The sequence below is a fragment of the Mesoplodon mirus genome, assembly GCF_964341445.2.
Source record: "Mesoplodon mirus genome assembly, chromosome: 10".
Lineage (NCBI taxonomy): Eukaryota > Metazoa > Chordata > Mammalia > Artiodactyla > Ziphiidae > Mesoplodon > Mesoplodon mirus.
In genome coordinates this window covers 43094135-43109545 of record NC_138986.1, presented here as the reverse complement: position 1 = coordinate 43109545, position 15411 = coordinate 43094135, and the positions used below count along the sequence as shown (strand labels likewise).

The 15411-nt window shown below is 38.9% G+C and overlaps 1 protein-coding gene across 2 annotated transcripts in view; it reads right to left on the bottom strand.

The window, feature by feature from the left end:
• ROS1 (ROS proto-oncogene 1, receptor tyrosine kinase) overlaps nucleotides 1-15411 on the bottom strand; it is a 122886-nt gene that overhangs the window by 94635 nt on the left and 12840 nt on the right. For both annotated transcript variants that reach the window (XM_082633991.1, XM_082633992.1), the window contains exons 4-7: nucleotides 14558-14584; nucleotides 9770-9830; nucleotides 2793-2941; nucleotides 1988-2126 (exon numbers count right to left, since the gene is read on the bottom strand). In XM_082633991.1, the coding sequence (XP_082490117.1) occupies nucleotides 1988-2126; nucleotides 2793-2941; nucleotides 9770-9830; nucleotides 14558-14584 (376 nt within the window). The remainder of the gene's footprint in view (nucleotides 1-1987; nucleotides 2127-2792; nucleotides 2942-9769; nucleotides 9831-14557; nucleotides 14585-15411) is intronic.

The window sequence follows — 15411 nt, the reverse complement described above, 5'->3', positions numbered from 1 at the left end:
CAAAGAACAGAAAGGAAAACGAATGATCTAACAGCCTATCTTCCATCCATGTCTCCACCTGCTTTCCATACCCCCCACGCCCTGAAACCACACCCTTTTATTTCCTCTTTCCATAGAAAGACAGACTGATGTCACTTTGCTCTTCAGTAGTCTCTCTGCCTCGGAACGATTTTGGCAGGTGCTCTGCATCGCCCCTGACCCTTTAGAGTGGGGAGAAAAGAGACAGTTCAGCCCTCACAATGGCTGCATTTTAAAAAGGCTTTTTAATTGATCTCTCAGCCTTTCTCTGATACAGTTCCTCCCCACCTCTCAGACAGAGCTTTAGCAAACACAAGTACCATCACATCATTCCTCTGCTCCATGCACTCAGTCACCCTGGTGAACAGGGGAGTAGGAATCATCTCCCAGTGAATGAGAATCAGGATGTCAGAAAAACTAACTCTCTAGGGTCAGTGCCCAGACAGACATGACCTGCTCCACTTCAAGCATGTAGATGTCACATGGTGAACTGTGATTATTGTCCAAATCTCCCCCACAAAAATTGTCCCTGAAAAGGCTGGTCAAGTTAGGCAAGGTAAACATTCCACCTGATTAAGAAATTATCTTCATAAGGGCCCCAATTAAAAGGCAGTAATACCATCTAAAAACCATATATTTCCCATAGCTAAAAAAGAAAAGAATCATGAAATGATGGAACATGAAACAGATAACCTTATAAGTTTTGATGTGGCTAAAAAAAGTGACATAGAATTGAGGCATGAGATGCTATCCATGGAAAAGACCCCCAGTGCAAGGACTGGAACACCTGGAGAGTATGTGGGCTTGCATATCCAGAGAAAGGCCCAGAAATGGAAAGCAAATTTGCCTTCTTCATTATTTTGATTTGACTAGCCTTGGGCCCTGGACCACGGTATGTCTCCAGCACTGGAAAATGTTCCAACACTATTGGAGTACATGAGGAATTGCTTTGAATGAAGAAGGATCCACGTATTCTACTCGGATCTGGAACATTTCGAATATGACCCTAGGCCAGTGTCTGACCTGAGGTCCCAAGGGTAGTCAGGGAATAATCAGCAGAGGTGCCACACATACCCTAAAATCTGATAAGCAAGAGAGAGCACTAATCAGAGAAGAGGGAAAATGCCCCAACCAGCTTCATCAGCTGTCTAGCTGTGCACTGTCCACGGCCTAGTTCACAGTGAGGGTCTCTGCACACAGCTGAATCTCCAGAACGAGGGGTAGGGACATATAACATCTGGCTTGGAATAAGTCCTCCCAAGTCCCTTCAGCTAACTCTAAGGGTGAGAGCACCAGACAACTCTCCCTGAGTGTCTGCCCCAGGCATTCACCTCCCTAAAAGCTCTAGGCTTGAATCCTTTTCCTGGTATGGAAGTCACATCTTTGAAAGAAGAAATCAGAAAATGTCCCAATATGCATACTGTTTTTAAAATCATCTCTAATCAAATGTTAAAGTATTATAATAACCTCCCAGCTGGTCTCACTACCTCTGTACTCGCCAGTCTCTCTCATTCCTTCAATCCATTCCATGTGTAGTGGCCAAAATTATCTTTTCAAGGAGTACTCAAAGCAACTACTCCTCTTCTTTAAAACCTTCCATAATTTCTGACTGCTAAATGAGGCTTATTCTGACCACCTTCTTTAATACACTCCCCATTTCTAAAGGACAGACCCTGCTCAAAACGTTCCTCTTACCATAGCACCCCATATCTTCCTGCTTACAATATACTTTTCTTATTTATTAGGTTTACTGCTTAGAGTATTTCTTCTCCACCAGAATGGGTATTTTTGTTTTGATCACAGAAGTATGGTGAGCACCTAGAACATAATTTGGCACCTAGCTAGGTACTCCATTGTTCGATGGGTCTATTAATGAAGGAATAAATGTATTTCATTGTTTAAAATAAAATGAACTAACCAAAGCTTTGGAATAATCCCTGATTTCTTAAGCAACGTGTGCATGCCATACCTCCATAAGGATGAGTCCTATAACTGGGACTTGGAGGGGAATACAGTTGCAGCTGGGCTGTGAAGATCCAAACCACTCGAAAAATATATTCAGTGAAGGGATGCAAGGGCTCTACCACATAGGAGAGCTTGGACACGGCCTAAATCAATAAGAGATCAAAAATCAGCATTTATGGAGTAGCCACTGTATATTGTAACTCAAGAGCACAGATTCGTTTGTAGATGATGGATGGCCTTCTTGATATGGAGTGACCCAAGGCCTGCCAGACCTGTTGAAATGGAGGCCTGGAGCTCAGAGCTGAGCCATCCCAACATCAGTCAACATAATTCACACCAAAATTCTTTCCTTCTTCAAAACTGCAAAATTATGGATTCAATTATATGGAATTTACCTCAAGGCTTTACTTTACTTTTCCATGTTAATATACTTGGTGTCTTGGGATTATTTTACTCTGAACATGCTTTTGATTTCCTAAAAGGGACCATCCTGGATGACCTCCCTGCCCTCCACCCTAGTTGGAATCATTTTCAGTGGGGTGGGCAGATAATGACCAATGATATAAGTAGTTGGTTATGTGATGCTGTACTGAAGGAATAATATATACATCCAATAATATATCTTCCTTAAAAATAAAAGGTTTAGCATAAAGAGTAGCAGAGATTAAAGTTCATCTAATCCAACCACTCATTTTACGTTTGAATCTTCTCTAGAATGTCTTTACACCTATAATTATATGTAGTAATTTGGCACTTTTAATAATTTGAAGAAAAAGTCTCCGTTTAGGCACATGGGCAGCAGTTCATACCTCAGTGTAAGTCCAGCTTCCAGGCAGTTGTGCATATTTCCACTGAATGATGTATTTTACTCCAGAGATGTTGGCCGATTTCCATCGTAATGTCACACTGTGGCTTCCAATGGAAGAAGCAAATGGTGCAGTGAGGAAGTCTGTATTTTCTGGGGAGAAAACAAGATTTCATTCACCATGTTGCCTGTGTGTCAAAGCAGGAGAGAGTGTCCCTGCTTCATCTAGTGCCCTCAGCACCCTCTTGCCACAATTATTCACCTGAACAATAACTAATGCACATATTCAAGTGATTTATTTTTTTAAGTGAGCCAGTCGGTCTGGCAGCTTTTTTCCCCCATAGAACGCACTTATCTTTGACGATAGTTTTTTTACAAGCAAGCAACATGGAGTGTTCTGAGACTGTCCAGTTTTCTCTTGTGATACCACTTCTATATAGGCTAAAAGGGTGGGTACCAAGGGTGTGTCTGGGGCAACAGAACCATCCACTACCCCAGGACATGTATCTCAAGATATACTTTAATTTTACACTGTATATCTACAGTTGTTGCCCATTTTGTCAACACATTATTTTTATATGTGCAAGTAGTTGTCTGTACTCCAAAGGATTCTATATTCTGCTGTTTTTTATTGTGAAATATTTCATAACTTTTAAACAGTAGCAACATTACAATTGGTACACACAGTTATTCGTGCTACTTCCCAGGCCCTGTGTGAGGGGTTAGAATTCTGAATGGTATGTACCACTGGGATGAAATTATTTTACTTTACTTTTTCTATTTTCCAAAATTGTGACTAATTTAATGCATTAGCTTGCTTTTTCGCCAGAATTTTTTATTGTGGTAAAATACACATGGCATAAAATTTACTATCTTAACCATTTTTAAGTGTACAGTTCTGTGGTATTGAGTACATTTATATTCTCGTACAACCATCACGACCGTCCATCTCCAGAACTCTTTTCATCTTGCAAAACTGAAACTAACCATTAAATAATAACTCCTCATTCCCCCTCTCCCTCCCCCTTCCCTAGGCAACCACCAATCTACTGTCTGTATAATTTTAAGTACTCTAAATACCTCATATAAGTGGAATCAAACAGTATTTGTCTTATTGTGACTGGCTTATTTCACTTAGCATAATGTCCTCAAAATTTATTCATGCTGTGGCATATGTCAGAATTTCCTTCCTTTTTAAGTCTGAATAATATCCCATTGTATGTGTATATTGCATTTTGCTAATCCATTCATCTGTCAGTGGACATTTGGGCTGCTTCCATGTTTTAGCTATTGTGAATTCAATATTTGAGTATAATAGGGGTGTATAAATATCTTTTTGAGACTCTGCTTTCAATTCTTTTGAGTATATACCCCAAAGTGGAATTGCCAGATCATGCAGTAATTCTGTCTTTAATTTTTTGGTTTTTTTCCACAGGAGTTATACCATTTTACATCCCCATCAACAGTACACAGCATTCCAATTTCTCCACAGCCTCGTCAACTCTTTTACTTTTCTGGGATTTTTTGCTTTTTTTTTTTTTTCTTGAAGTGGTATTTCATTGTAGGTTTGATTTGCATTTCTCTAGTGATTAGTCATGTTGAGCATCTTTTCATATGCTCTTTGGCCATTTGTATACCTTCTTTGTAGAAATGTCTAAGTCCTTTGCCCATTTTTTTTTTTTTTTTTTTTTTTTGCTGTACGCGGGCCTCTCACTGTTGTGGCCTCTCCCGTTGCGGAGCACAGGGTCCGGACGCACAGGCTTAGCGGCCATGGCTCACGGGCCCAGCCGCTCCGCGGCATATGGGATCCTCCCAGACCGGGGCACGAACCCGTATCCCCTGCATCGGCAGGCGGACTCTCAACCACTGCGCCACCAGGGAGGCCCCATGCCCATTTTTTAATTGGATTGTTTGGGGGTTTTGTTGTTGAGTTTTAGGAGTTTACTATATATTTTGATATTAATCCCTTATCAGTTATGTGATTTGCAAATATTTTCTCCTATTCTATTGTTTGCTTTTTTTTACTCTGTTGATAGTGTGCTTAAATTTTTTTAATTTTCATGAAGTTCAATTTGTCTATTTTTTCTTTTGTTACCTATGCCTTTTGTGTCATATCCAAATAATCATTGCCAAATTCAATGTTGTAAAGCTTTTGTCCTATGTTTTCTTCTAAGATTTTTATAGTTTCAGGTCTTACATTTAGAACATTGATCCATTTTGAGTTATTTATTTATTTTAGGGGGGCTGCATTGGGTCTTTGTTGCTGCACATGGGCTTTCTTTAGTTGCAGCGAGCAGGGGCTACTCTTCGTTGTGGTGCGTGGGCTTCTCATTGCGGTGGCTTCTCTTGTTGCGGAGCACAGGCTCTAGGTGCACAGGCTTCAGTAGTTGTGGCACGTGGGCTCAGTAGTTGTGGCTCATGGGCTCTAGAGCACAGGTTCAGTAGTTGTGGTGTGTGGGCTTAGTTGCTCCGTGGCATGTGGGATCTTCCTGGACCAGGGCTTGAACCCGTGTCCCCTGCATCGGCAGGCAGATTCGTAACCACAGTGCCACCAGAGAAGTCCCCATTTTGAGTTAATTTTTGTATATGATGTTTTATAAGGATCCAACTTAATTCTTTTGTATGTTGATATTCAGTTTTATCAGGACTATTTGCTGAAAAGACTGCCTTCTCCCCCATTGAATGGTCTTGGCACCCTTGTCAAAAATCATTTAACCATATATATAAGTATTTATCTCTGAACTCTCTATTCTAGTCCACTGATCTATATGTCTGTCTTTATGCCAGTACCACAGTATTTTGATTACTGTAGGTTTGTAGTAAGTTTTGAAACCAGGAAGTATGAATCCTCCAGCTTTGTTCTTCTTTTCAGGATTTGGGGTGCTTTGAGATTCCATATAAATTGTAGGATGGGTCTTTCCATCTCATGCAAAAGATCTGCAAAAACATCTTTGGAATTTTGATACGGATTGTATTAAACCTGTAGACTGTTTTGGTAATATTGACATCTTGACAATATACCAGGTCTTTCAAGCAATGAATAAGGATGTCTTTCCATTTATTTGTCTTCTTTAATTTGTTTCAGAAATGTTTTGTAGTTTTCACTTTACAAGTCATTCACCTCCTTGGTTAAGTTAACTTCTAAGTGTTTTTATTCTTTTTGATGCTATTGTAAATGAAATTGTTTTCTTAATTTCCTTATCAGATGGTTCATTATTAGTGTATAGAAATGCAATTGATTTTCAAGTGTTAATTTTGTATCCTGCTATTTTGCCAAATTTGTTTATTAGTTCTAACATGGTATTTTGTGGTATCTTTAGGGTTTTCTGCATATAAGATCATAATATCTGCAAACAAAGAGAATTTTTACTTCTTCCTTTCAAATTTGGATGGCTTTTATTGGATCCATCAAATTTGGATGCCTTTTTCTTGCCTGATTGCTCTGGCTAGTATATCCAGTACTATATAGAAGTGGCAAAAGCAGGCATCTTTAGCTAAACTTAGAGGATAAGTTTTCTTTTATAGAAAAAGAACCACTACTCTGGTTCAGAAAAGATGGTAAATTTTTTAAGGAGCTTAAAATGATTAAATACAAACTCCCATGACCTATTTCCAGTTAAAGGAAAAGTTGACACAATTCTAATCACTATAGATACTGAATCTGAATTAATTAAAGTCCATACTACAAAAATACTCTGTGACCCAGAAAAAATAAAGCCACTGTCATCTGAGAGTTTAGCCCACAGAGTGGCTTAACACAGCCCTTCTCTGCTTATTCTTCCATTTAGGGTTCATTTTTGGATACTATAACTATACAGGCAAAGCACAGTTCCATTTTTCCCTTTTTATAGGGTGAGATGCTTATCAGCAGGGATTGGATAGCTGTGGGATACCTTGAAGAGGAGTCCAGTGATGGAGTGGTCAGCAGAGCAAGGAAGAAGAACCAGGAGACATCAGAAAAGACGTAAGTTAAGAACTGGGCAGAAGGGGCCAGAGTTATATAAGTACAAGTAAATGTAAATTTCATAGCTAAATACAGACATATGTTTCAAAGCCATGGTGATGCATATGGAAAAGTAGAGATAAGGTAGGTTTATTCTAAAATATCAAGACAAGAGTGAACCAAATGAGAAAGAGGAAGCTAGGGACTTCCCTGGTGGCACGGTGGTTAAGAATCCACCTGCCAATGCAGGGGACATGGGTTTGAGCCCTGGCCCAGGAAGATCCCACATGATGCGGAGCAACTAAGCCCTTGCACCACAACTACTGAACCTGTGCTCTAGAGCCCGCGAGCCACAACTACTGAGCCCGTGTGCCACAGCTACTGAAGCCTGTGCACCTGGAGTCCGTACTCTGCAACAAGAGAAGCCACCACAATGAGAAACCTGTGCACCACAATGAAGAGTAGCCCCTGCTGGCCACAACTAAAGAAAGCCCACGTGCAGCAACAAACACCCAACGCAGCCAAAAATAGATAAATAAATGAATAAATTTATAAAAATAAAATTTAAAAAAAAAGGAAGAGAAGCTAAACTGAGCTATATACTATTTTCAATATATAGCAGAGTGGCTAAGAATAGGCTCTGGAATGAGATAACTGGGTTAAAATTCAAGTTATATCCTTCTCTGGCTATGCAGCCTCAAGTAAGTATTTACACTCATGCCTTATTTTTCTCATCTGTAAAATAAGGAGGATAATAGTGTTTATACCTCTGAGGACAAAAAGAGCTAAAACCTATAAATTACTTAGAACTGTGCCTGACTCATAAATGCCTAATAAATAATAGCTATTTTTATTTCACTATATTATTAGCTGTTATCATTCCAACCATGAGGAAAAGGTGAGGATGGAGGGTACCTAAAATAGAATAATGTAGCAGATCCACAGGTAAATGGACCAGTACCAGATGTGTTAAAGACAAACAGGGTCTTAAGTACATGGGTGAAAAGATTCATCAGAACAAACTAAAGATAAGGTCTGTAAGCACAAATGCCATATATGTAAACTTGGTACATCTCAGTTAGTGGTACATAGACATTGATAGCCAAATGAAAAATATAAAATATAAATATAAATATTTATATATAAATATAAAATATATAAAAAATATAAAATAAAGCACTGATTACACTTGTACTCTAACAGAATTGTATAATTAAGTTGGTAGTATAATTTTAGAATATAAGAAAAGGATATAAATCAAAGTTTCCCAAACTCTCTCAGTTCTGGCATCTTTAATATATTAGTAATTTTTGGGCTTCCCTGGTGGCACAGTGGTTGAGAGTCTGCCTGCCGATGCAGGGGACACAGGTTCGTGCCCCGGTCCGGGAAGATCCCACATGCCGTGGAGCGGCTGGGCCTGTGAGCCATGGCCACTGAGCCTGCGCGTCCGGAGCCTGTGCTCCGCAACGGGAGAGGCCACAGCAGTGAGAGGCCCACGTACCGCAAAAAAAAAAAAAAAAAAAAAAAAAATATATATATATATATATATATATATTAGTAATTTCTTCATGACCCACTAGAACAAAAGAATCACCTAAACAGTTCCATTTATTAAGTATTATAACTTGAGTATGCGTGTCCTATCAACTTAGTAGATGTTTGGGGAAAAAACACATAAATTGAAAGACAAAATAATATATTTATTTCATCCCTAAATAAAAATAATTGCATACTACTTGGATCTGTGTGCCTACTGGTTACTGCACAACTTCTCAAATATTCTAATCAGACTGGACACCTCCATCCTTATTTCCTGTTCCTCGTTGTATTCCTCATGGTATTTGCTTTTTATCACAGCAACACCAAAAAAGCAGGATTGTAAAGATATGATAGCATAGAAAGGAATGTAGTGCAATCCATTGTTTATACCATCAATTACCTCTGGCTAGTAGTTCCTGTGATGTCCAACAGACATCGACTACCCTTGTGTTTCCCTCAATGTTTAAAATGCCCCACACCTCCTTGTAAGGTAGATGTGATGCCCTGGGGAATCTCAGTGCACAGTTTGGAAACCACAGAATATAAATTTTATCCACAACTAACTCCCACTACACAGAAGGTAAAAACTGTAATACCACTACCCCTCCACAGAAATGTCAAGGAGGGTCTTTTGTGGGACATTAAAGGGCAGAAGCAAATCAGGATAGGAAGGCAAGATCCACCTTCCAATTTCCATCAGCCACTGAGAGCAAGGAGCAAGCCACTGAAACAAAGACTACAACTTATGGAAGAACCAATCATCTCTTGTTCTAGAAGGAACTATCTCCCAGTGGGAGGAAACACTGGGGAATTCTGGAAAAGTTAGCTGCTAACATATAGGCTATAATTTATCAAAACGTTGGTCCTTCAGAAACCACTAGAGAATCAACACACTTGGGCAAAGTCACTTAGAGACACCCAACCTGCTCTGAAATAAGTCAGAGGGAGCTGGAAACCCAAGTTCCCTACTTACTCAAAATTTAACACTGAGAAGGATAACTTCCATACATTGTGCAAATTTCCCAATGTCTTGTAGGGAGCCATAACTATAGTAGGTACTCGATTGAATAACTGTTAGCTGAGTAATGAAATGTGCATTAAATAAAATACTTCTACACTTTCAGTTCATTAAAACAGTGGCATTTCCTGACATCAAGTTGCTCAGGATTCACATTGGTCTTTCTCGTTAAGACAGAAGTAATTGCATCCACTGAACTGCGGGCAAAATCTCAAGTTCTAAACATGTCATGTGCTGTTTCCTCTATTTTGCTCTGAAAGAAGAGTTTTGCTGAGTCTGTCAAAATGGCTTCCACATTTGAAGTTATCGAAATATATATATATTCAATAATACATATATTCAATAATATATATATATAAATAGATCATACTGAGACATAGAAGTCTAGATATTTTAAGAGGTGGCTCATTACCCCTACATTAGCACAGGTCCCTGGAGTAGTGTAAATTATTTTCAATAACAGTTGGTTGCGTCTGCTTACCTAGCACTTCCTCTTCATATGCACCTTCCCCGCTGCTGCAGCCGACCTCACAGGATTCTCGCTATGGAAGACAGGTAGCATGCCAGTCAGCACAGCCTTTGTATTGCTTTTGCTGATAAGCTTCAAGTAAATTTTGAAATATGAATGCCTGATATATAAGCATACATGTATATCAAGTATTTCAGCTGTAATACTTAAGTTCCCATTTGCTAGTGGGATTAGAACAACACTTCTCAATCTTTCTTGACTGTGTCCCAAATTCCAAAATACATTTAACAAAACAACTTAGTACACACATACATGTTGGGAAAAAAAGATTCTTGAAATGGTATTTTTTTTCCCTGTTTTAACAGTTTTGTTGAAATATATTTTACATAACCATAAAATTCGCCCATTTAAAGCACATAGTTCAGTGGTTTTTAGTATATTCAAAGATTTGTACAATCATCACTACAATCTAATTTTAGAATATTTTCATCCCAAAAAGGAATCCTGACCTGTGATGCAATCTTATATGTTCTATTCTATGTCATTTTATTGTGACTCTTTATTCAGTAAATTGATTTCATGACCCTCTAATGGGTGACACCCCACAATGTGACAAAATACTGAACTCAACAATGCAATTATATGTTTGCCATCTTAGTCAAAGTTTTAGTGAGTTAATAACCTAAAGCTCTAGCCTAAAGTTATGCCTATTTATTTTATATATCCATGTCTTCCTTGAAAAATTAAAAATGGACTATAAACTTTATAGTAACTAAACATTTCAATGGTTGTCTTAATGCCAACGTTAAATTTTAAGGTCTACCAAAACCTAATGATGATTAACATGTTTATCTCATTAACAGAAAACATTTTGGTGACTGAGAGATAAATTTCCTGCAAATTTTAGCAGGTGCATTAACAATAGTTAATGGGGTGGGGTGGGGGAAACTTGGAGAAAAGTTACACATTGTAAAACTACAACACAATCATGATCAATCTTCCTGCTCTCACTCAGTTTACAATACCTAGGACAACATGCTATTGTTTCTCATGATAATAGTGGAAACCATGACACAATGCATTTACTCTGAACATCCAGGTAGAGAAGGGCCGTAATTTGCAAATACTTAGCTGTCCCACCTTTGATCTGTGCACTCAAAGGAAGTGGAGCCTGATAAGCCTAGGTTTGCTTAGTTAAGGATTAATTTAAATACTTCAGTTTGGGCTCAGGATTATTTAACTTAAGGGTTTAGTATACTTTTCACATCTTCTTTGCAGGTTTCAGTAAAATACATTCAACACATTCATTAACTGCAGAGAATAAATATACCAAGTGGGAACAAAATTATCATTAACATAGGATTTTCTTTTCAAGAAAGAAAACTGAGGAAGAAGAAAGGAGATGGAATAATGTTTATCTGGAAATGTAGCTAGTCCTGACCTAAGAGTTTAAATGTTTCATTGTGTTTACTTTGGTGAAGCTTGTATTTTTTTCCAGCTTTTTTGAGATAAATGATTACCACCAAAGCATTAGCTAACACCTTCATCCCATCATATAATTACCATTTCTTTTTTGTGATAAGAACATTTAAGATCAGCTCTTTAGCAGCATTCAAGTACATAATACAGTGTTATTAGCTGTAATCACCATGCTGTACATTAGATCCCTAGAACCTGTTAATCTTATAACTAGAAGTTTGTACTCCAAGGACTTTAAATGTTTTTTCAAGTGGAGGCAAAAGCTATTGATTAGGATTTCCTTCTCTCTCTCTCTCTCTCTCTCTCTCTCTCTCTCTCTCTCTCTCTCTGTGCCTTCCTCTCTCTCTCTCTAATCTAACATTAGACTTCAAATGAAATTATCCACTGTTTCTCAAGCTCAAGTTGCCTGGAGAGAATCTAAAGGAATTCAGATTTAAGAAATTCACAGAATCTGAGCTCACAGCCCCTGGATGGGGCATTTATACAGCATATTCCAGGCTACTGAGCTGCCATTCCCACTGCAGAAGCCAAGTTCATACTTCCCAGGGGCTGCACCAGTTTGCTGTCTCTGTTCTCACAGCAGTAAGACCATTTTTATCATCATCCCTCTGGCTCCATGCTTGTGTTTCCCAGACTGGCACACCTGCTGTCGGTGCCTTTTCTTATTCCTGTAGCACAAGGAGGACCATCCTCCTGGGATGCCTCTACTGCAGAGTCTCCACGCCAATTGTGGCTTCATCTCCTAAAAAATCATTCATTCACGCATCAAAAAATATTTATAATACCTTTTATATGCCAAGCACTGTTTTAGGTTTTAAGGATATGGCAATGAATAAGACAGGCAAGTTCCCTGACTTCATGGAATTTACACTCTCTTAGAAGGGAAGAGCCAGTAATGGAGTAACACACTTAAAAAATAAAATATGCTCAAATAAGAAAAGTGCTATGAGGAAAATAAAACAAGTCAAAGGCAGACGGCATGACCAGACAGGAAGGAGACTAACTTTAGTGAGGGGACTCAGGAAGAACCATGCAGAGGTGACCCTCAAGGCAAGACCTGAGTGATTAGAAGGAGCTGGCCTTGCAAAAATCTGGGCAAGGGCAAACACCCTGAGGCAGGAATGTGCCACATATACTCAGAGAAGAGGGAAAGGCCAGTGTGGCCAGTACAGAGCACAAGGAAGAGGGGGCAAGATGAGGCAGGGGCGTCAGCAAACACCGGCAGTCTGTATTTTTTCTCAAATGGCAATAAGAAGCCATAAAAAGGTTTTTAGAACCTTTTAGATTAGGATAATCTAATTTGTGTTCTTCAGGGATAAGCCACCTTACTTGCTAACATCATTTTCCAAGTTTTATTTTGCTAAGCTACCACTTGTAAAACTATTCCCTCCAAGAAACATGTGGGCAGATTCCAAGCTTCCTAGGTTGAAGCATTGATGGTTGAGGAGTTGATTTCCTAAAGGTGTGAGCAGCTGAGTTTAAAATATCTCCCTCGGGACTTCCCTGGTGGTCCAGTGGCTAAGACTATGTGCTCCCAATGCAGGGGGACCACGTTCGATCCCTGGTCAGAGAACTAGATCCCACATGTTGCAACTAAGACCCGGTGCAACCTAATTAATTAATTAATTAATTAATTAAATATCTCTATGTTTATCTCTACCTCCACCTCTATTGAGCATGTATTACTGTTCAGTTCTACATTACTTAACGTATAAAATAGCAAAATATAATAGAAAAGAATAGAATAATTATATGTTACAATAGAGAGAAAAGATGTACATTACATAAGCACAGACAACTGGGCAGCATACTGAGGAACAGGGAACTACCACACTGGAAACCCAGTCCTGGGCTGCTTCAACGTTTGAGACACTTTAACTCTCTCTGGCTTCTAAACACAATCCTCCAGGTACTGTTTTTTTGGCTGCTTTTATTTTGGTCACATAAGAGAGTTCTCAGGCAGTCTTTTTTTTTTTTTTTTTTTAATGTCAATCAGGAAAGAACGTTAATTATCTATTTACATACGGGGCAAATTTTCTTCTCTGTTTTATCTCTTCTTACCCAACTCAATCACCATCCACCCCCAAGGAAAAATCACTCAGGTACTGGGTTGCCGCAGACTATTGAGAAAATATTCCAATTTACTTTTTTGTTTTTACTTTATTTTCCACTCAAATGAAATTTTTCTATTTTACTAATGAATGACAATCTCTGTTTCTTCCTCAGGCAAGATAGGATAGTTCTGTTCTCTGGTTTCAAGGACATTTTAAATAGAATACAGCATAGATGTTAACGTGAGAAATAATGCAGTTTCATCATAAATACTTATTGTCAAATAAACTAAAATGAATTCTGAAGGGTATGGAATCCAGGACAGGGAAGTTTAGTTGAAGGAGACTGAGTAAGAAAAGATCAAAATCCCAAGGTCTTTCTGAAGGAAGAAGAAAGTCAAGCGCAGGAGAGGGAGCTCCTAGAGGGAGGGAGACTGGGGGCAGGGATAGCGGGGAGGCGTTGATAAGAAGAGACCTGGGCACCAGAGTCTGCACAAGGTCCCTTATTGTCATAGCAGGAAGTAAATTAATTAGTTAAAATTAAAATTTTAAAAAGCTGTGTTTCAAATTGCTGTTGAAAGAGTTCGCTGAATAAGGACGAAAATTGTAACTAAAGGGATCTCTCCTTTTTTTTTTAACATCCTTATTGGAGTATAATTGCTTTACAATGGTGTGTTAGTTTCTGCTTTATAACAAAGTGAATCAGCTATACATATACATATGTCCCCATATCTCTTCCCTTTTGCATCTCCCTCCCACTCTCCCTATCCAACCCCTCTAGGTTGTCACAAAGCACTGAGCTGATCTCCCTGTGTAAAGGGATCTCTTCTAATGCACTGTATTAATGATAGCGCATAGGCTTTATGGGGAAGAAATGAAATCAGCGGAGATGAGGATAGTTCTCCATGTGCCTTTTCCTCTCTTCCTGCCACCCTCTCCCACCCAGGCTTCAGTAATCAGAACCTTTCAAACCAGATTAGAGTCATATACATGTACATATGTGAATGCGTGTGTGTGCATACACACATCTATATATATTCATATATGCATTTTAGGTAGGCACACAGATATATAAAGCACAGCAAATACTTCTGTCAACATGGAATCATACAGTCATTTCTATAGCCAGAGTAGAACACTCCCAGGAAGAACATTTCTGCGCATTAAGAGTGACTCCATTTTCTTCATTCTTATTTTAACAGCTTTTTAAGGACAAGAGAGAAGGACATGGGGTTTAATTACATGTTTTCTGTAAGTGACTGACACTCACCTCACAAACAGCAGCATAGGTATCATTCTGCATAGAAAGAAAAGGAAAGTAAAATTATTGAAAATCTCTAAAGTTGTAAATAATTTTAATGACACTTAGCTAGGCATTTCTTCCAAATTAATTTCTTGCTCCACCACTGACAAAATAATCAATTAAAAAATATCAGAAGCAAGGGAGCCCATAGATGGGCCTTCCATCCAGGAAGGCTGCTGTACAAATAGCTATAAAAATTATGTTGTTTGCATCATTGGAGAAACAGGGATGCATGATGTCTACTAAAAAATCCCAGTCAGTTAAGAGGTAATCTGTCATGGGCCAGGCTAGAGAATGAAGGGGTGTTGGCAGGTACCCGGGGAGACAGAACCTAAAATGAAAACCACCAACAGCTCTGGCTAGGAAAGGCCGGCGGGTTCCTCTGCCCAGACTGGCTGCTCCAGCGTCCACTCTGCTTCCTGGACTGTTACTGGCAACAAATGGTACTTCCCATTCACTCACTCAGCAAGTGCGATCTGAGCACCTGCTACGAGCCCCTCACTGTGTTCAGTGCAAGGGACACAGTATGAACAAGACAGAGAGGATCCTGCCTTGATGGGCTTACATGTCGGCAAAAGATACTAAACATGTAACGAGACAAATAATGATTTAAATTGACATTTGGACAAAGTGCTACCAAGGAGAAGGAAAAGTGTTTTTAGAGTGTGTAATAATTCCCAAGTGCAGACAGCATCTGCTCCATCTTTTGGTAAATTCCATTCTATGAAGCACACAGCCACAAGCATGAGAGTGGGCTTTAAGTGACTCCCATAGCAGAGATCTGTGAAGACACACTATATAAGAAAAGCTATAAGGACTGT